General features: G+C 31.5%; 1 protein-coding gene across 1 annotated transcript in view; it reads left to right on the forward strand.

Moving 5' to 3' along the window:
- LOC107845880 (ATP-dependent zinc metalloprotease FtsH 2) overlaps positions 1-1781 on the forward strand; it is a 9812-nt gene extending 8031 nt beyond the window's left edge. The window contains exons 3-7 of the mRNA XM_047398298.1: positions 22-144; positions 240-344; positions 822-887; positions 975-1039; positions 1477-1781. Coding sequence (XP_047254254.1) covers positions 22-144; positions 240-344; positions 822-887; positions 975-1039; positions 1477-1675 — 558 coding nt within the window. The 3' untranslated portion in view covers positions 1676-1781. The remainder of the gene's footprint in view (positions 1-21; positions 145-239; positions 345-821; positions 888-974; positions 1040-1476) is intronic.
- The last annotated feature ends 3682 nt before the right edge of the window (positions 1782-5463 follow it).

Raw genomic sequence — 5463 nt, forward strand, 5'->3', positions numbered from 1 at the left:
ACTAGTATAAGACGTCTAAAGTTTATTTCATATTTCAGGGTTTTGGAAACAGGATTCTTGCTTTATGGTCCTCCAGGATGTGGTAAAACATTAATTACCAAGGCTGTTGCTAATGAAGCTGGAGCAAATTTTACACACATTAAGGTTCCTGCAAATTTTTATTCTCCTAATATTGCCTTTCCTAATGTTTTGCACGACTGAGGCATGACATGTTTTCTCATTTACTAATCTCCATCCAGGGACCTGAAATTCTGAACAAGTATGTTGGTGAAAGTGAGTTAGCTAATAGGACATTATTTACCGGTGCCAGGACATGTGCTCCGTGCATTCTATTCTTCGATGAGGTGCTTGTCACTCTTTCCAACTTAAACACACTTAGTTCTATCTAATAGCCCTCCTCTTTTCATATTATGAGTCCATCCACCTTCAAAAGTACTGCAGAAGCTTTTACTCATTTTTATTTCCTTGGAAAATTTACGTGCACCTGAAAGTTTCCTGCTACAAAGTCTAATACATAGTACAATATGTTCAGATATGAGAGAATGTTTTGCAGTGTTGCTTCAGCACCCAGATTAATAATAGAATGCGACAAAAATGGAAACTTTCTTATTTCTATTTCACTTATAAGATGCTTTCCACAAAGTTTAATGCATAATAGAGTGTTCAGATACTAGTGTGAAGTTTTGTGGTGATGGTTTTATTACACACGCTAAAAAATAATTATAGAAAAAGAAAATGTAACTATTGTGAAAAACACATGATTGCCAACCTTCTTTTCCCTGCTCTTTTACATCTGTTTTTATATTTTCATATTCTTACAGATGGATGCATTGACAACTAAGCGTGGCAAGGAAGGAGGTTGGGTCGTTGAAAGGCTTTTGAATCAGGTCTCTATGATTGGGCATATGTTCTTGACAAAAGCTGACATTTTATTCTTAACCTTTGCAAATGTGAAACTTCTGTAATTATTGCAGCTACTTATAGAACTAGACGGTGCTGATCAGAGGAAAGGTGTTTATGTGATTGGTGCCATAAATCGGTATTTTTCGTTCTTGTGGTTAATTGTGTCTGTGGTTGAAGATTGGAAGTAAATGATTCACATCCTTTTTTGGTTCTTGTTCTTACTATCATATTTGCTGGCCTGAAGTCATGGACCAAGCCTGGAAGACTTCTATATGTCCCTCTACCTATTCCAGATGAACTCGGACTAATTGTAATAGTTCTTGGATGGAAAAAACCTATAGATGCTAGTGTCGCCTTAATGACCATGGGAAGAGATGATGCCTGTAAAATGTTAGTGAAGTGGACCTAGCAGCACTGGTTTGTTAATCTGTTGTGTTAACCCTCTTGTTTTACCCGCCTTTATTGCCCCACCCATTTTCCTTCCCACCCCCCTTCCCCTTTGATTGCACTTGAAGATAAATTGACAGCCAGCAGCTTTTAGAATGCTCGAAATTAATTGTTTCTTTCCATCAGAAGGCAGCAATTGGGAAGCTTACTGGCGTGCACCGAAAGTAGAGCATATCAGGCAAATGGACCGGCAGGACGGAGGTTGGCCCACTACTCTTTAGCTTATCGGCCTTGCATTCACAAAGTTAGCTTGGGGCTAGAGGGTTCACTCGAAATTATAAAAAATATATTTATATATGATCAAAATTATCTTTTATGTATATAGTAGACCTTAAACTCCCATTGACTATTTTGTGTGTTTACTTTTTATGATATTGAACCTTCTTAATAAAAATTCTGATCCAGCCATTACTTGCATGGATTCGCGTAGGTCTCTTTAATTTAAGATTCCACTTAGTTATAATAATATACTTTATGTCTTGCCCAAACATCTTACAAGTTAGAAAGTTTTCTTCCTTAATTATGATTTTTCCTATTATTCAGTTTACTTAGATTGGCTTATATGAATATTATTCAGTTTACTTAGATTGGCTTATATGAATCACCCACTTCATAATAAATTGGTAAACTGTGCTTTTATGTGTCCCTAGTGAAAATCCACTTAGGAATAGAGATGGAAAAATTAATACATGTATCCCGTTCAAGTTCGGGCGGATTATTAACCTGTTAATTTAGTAACTCAATTTATAAAATAGCCCAAATTAATCAATGATAAATTTTGTCAAAATATTTTCTCAAAAGACATTTTTGTTTGATATGTTATATATGAACATAATAAGAAAAATAATTAATTTTATTAGGAATTTGAAAATTATAATAAAAAAATAAAGCAATTAAAATTTAACAAGAAATGAACGGGTTGAATTGTGACCAGTATTTTTGCTCGTTTCAATCCAAGTAACTTTCGTGTACATTTGTTTTTCAATCAAATGTGCATTTTATTCATCTTCCAACAAAACGTTACAAGATGATTTATAACATACTATTGAACATTTGAAGAGCAAGATGGGATGATCTAAAAAAAACAGTTAGTGAGAGTCTAAATATCAATTAATATAGACATTATAATAAAATACTCATATTGATCATCGTTCAAAATTGAGTAACACGTGCAACAATTTGGACAAGGATGGAAATTGCATCCGGTAATAATTTAGTTAGTTAATGTTGATTAGACCTCTATTTGTTCCAATAATTGTAAACAAATAACATTCTCAATTCAATTTAGTCATGGGCTATCTTATCATAGTGAAGATGGATTATGTCCAAATAAAACTAAAGTAGTAAAAATACACATAAATTATTCCTTTTTTACTGAATTTTGCATCTAAACTAATAGAAGTGTGAGAAACGCATATCACTTTTAATTTGAAAAACTCATCTAAAGCTGATTATACTAAATATTTGCTTACAAACTCTTTAGGTGTGTCTAGCCATTAGAAATCAGTCTAGTGACATATTTTTATTCTTTTTGCTAACACATTATTTTTTTTTCATTTTTTAAATATTGTTAATTGATTTTTATACATTTTGAGGCATTTTTTATCAAACTAATGAATGATAGTTTAGATGTGTTTCTCACACCCTCAATAATTTAGATATGAATCTATAAAAATAATAATAATAATAATAATTTCGGTATATTTTTGACACTTCACTCGATAAACCCATCAACAAAAAATGTTTCAGCCCAGCCCATCAAATGTTGTGCAGATTGAGCTAGTTAAACGTGAAAATTACATGAGTAGCTTACATAAATCCCGGATAATTTCAGAAATATTACATAAAATCCCGGATAATTTTCTATTTACATCTTATTTCGAAATTTCGAATTGTGATACATATGTTAAGCAGTAATACATATGGACTAGTGATACATATGGACATGTATCACTAGTATATACATATGTATACAGTAGTGATACATATAGCATATGTATCACTAGTAAATATGAATCTGGGATTTTATGTAATTTTTTAAAACATTAAGGAATATTGTGTAATATGGTGTCTTAAATATGAGATTTGTGTAATTTTTTCAAATTACATCCAGTATTCCTAAAGCATCTGGTCTTGAATTTTCTCCATCAAAGTGTGTGATCATGAATTTTTTTTCCTCCTAAATAAGTTTCAGTGATTGCATATAACATAACTTCGGTCAATTGAGTAGATTCATTATTTTAAAATATCCTGAACACATGTTTTATGAGCAACATATCTAAGTTCTAACGTTCCTCTATACGATAAAACTTCCGTCAATTTGTGCAGATTCTAGAACATGTGCCTTAAAGGTAAGAATTATTTGGTCATATTTGTTCCTTAAATATTCATTATATCATTTACTCAATATTTTTAAAAAAAAAAAATCTTTACTTCCACAAATCTATATTAAAAACTTTGTCTACATATTTTTTTTAAAATTCATATTATAGTTAAAATTTTAATTTCAGAATTCAAAAGAGCTACATAAAGAAAATATAATGAATTTATTTGGTACAATATTTTTAGAGTTTAGGGTTTAAGGTTTAGGGTTTAAGGTTAGGATTTTTTTTTTTTAGCAAAATCTGCTAAGCAAGGTGCCTAGGTTCTTTTTATAAATTCTTCAAAAAAATCAAAAAAAGTCATTACAAATGTAGCCAAAGCTTTAAAATAAAGTTTAAAAAAAAAAGCTAAGCTAATGACCAAAATAAGATTTATAGAATATGAGCGAATAAAAGAAGCTAAACTTGCTAAAGATGTACTAAAAATTGCAAAACTAATATTTGAGTGGTGTATTATCCATGAACTGAATTTCCATCTTGCCTTAGCTAACTTTGATGTTCCTTGGCAGTGTTGTTTTGAAGACTCATGGCATCGATGCTTGTTGGAAGCTCCTTGGCAGTGTTGTTTTGAAGCTCTTGGTGCACAAATTAGTTGACAAATCACGTCTTATATCATCTGAATGAATGTAGAGCAACTTCATTTGCAAAATAAAAAATCCCATGTACCAATTTATCGATCTAGTTTGCATCAAATCATCACCTCGTGAAATAGGTTCAATGAAACAATAAAATTTATCGAAATTGCAACACGAGCAGGCCATATCATTTCCTTCAAATGTAGGATAAATGGAGTAGTAGCAAACATTGGGAAAAAGTTTGTCCAAACGAAGAGTACGATCACTGGAAAGGAAAATGCATTTCCATTTCCATGCTATGCTAATTCCCTTACGGTTTAGGGGTTTAATTTTTCTTTTAGAAAAATCCAAAAGGCAAGGTGCCTAGGTTCTTTTTATAAATTTTTCAAAAAATCAAAAAAAGTCATTACAAATGTAGCCAAAACTTTAAATAAAGTAAAAAAAAAAAAAAAAAGCTAATGACCAAAATAAGACTTATAGAATGTCTTAATCTAGTGTTACAATATGAGCGAATAAAAGAAGGTAAACTTGCTAAAGATGTACTAAAAATTGCAAAACTAATATTTGAGTGGTGTATTATCCATGAACTGAATTTTCATCTTGCCTTAGCTAACTTTGATGTTCCTTGGCAGTGTTGTTTTGAAGCTCTTGGTGCACAAATTAGTTGACAAATCACGTCTTGTATCCTCTGAATGAATGTTGAGCAGCTTCATTTGCAAAATAAAAAATCCCATGTACCAATTTATCGATCTAGTTTGCATCAAATCATCACCTCGTGAAATAGGCTCAATGAAACAATAAACTTTATTGAAATTGCAACACGAGCAGGCCATATCATTTCCTTCAAATATAGGATCAATGGAGTAGTAGCAAACATTGGGAAAAAGTTTGTCCAAACGAAGAGTACGATTATTGGAAAGGAAAATGCATTTCCATTTCCATGCTATGCTAATTCCCTTTGTTAATCTTTTCTCAATAGAATAAGCAACAAGTGCTAATACCACACATTGAGAAAAAATTAACAAATAGAATTGGCACAAAATGTTGTAACCTGCAAAAAAGAAAACAATGTTAGAAATAAAAATTATCTCCATGCTCTCCTCCTAAAGACCTTGAACACGGTGATATATTATTTTATCCCTCATCCTCTTCTTGTA

This window comes from Capsicum annuum, chromosome 10, assembly GCF_002878395.1.
Source record: "Capsicum annuum cultivar UCD-10X-F1 chromosome 10, UCD10Xv1.1, whole genome shotgun sequence".
Lineage (NCBI taxonomy): Eukaryota > Viridiplantae > Streptophyta > Magnoliopsida > Solanales > Solanaceae > Capsicum > Capsicum annuum.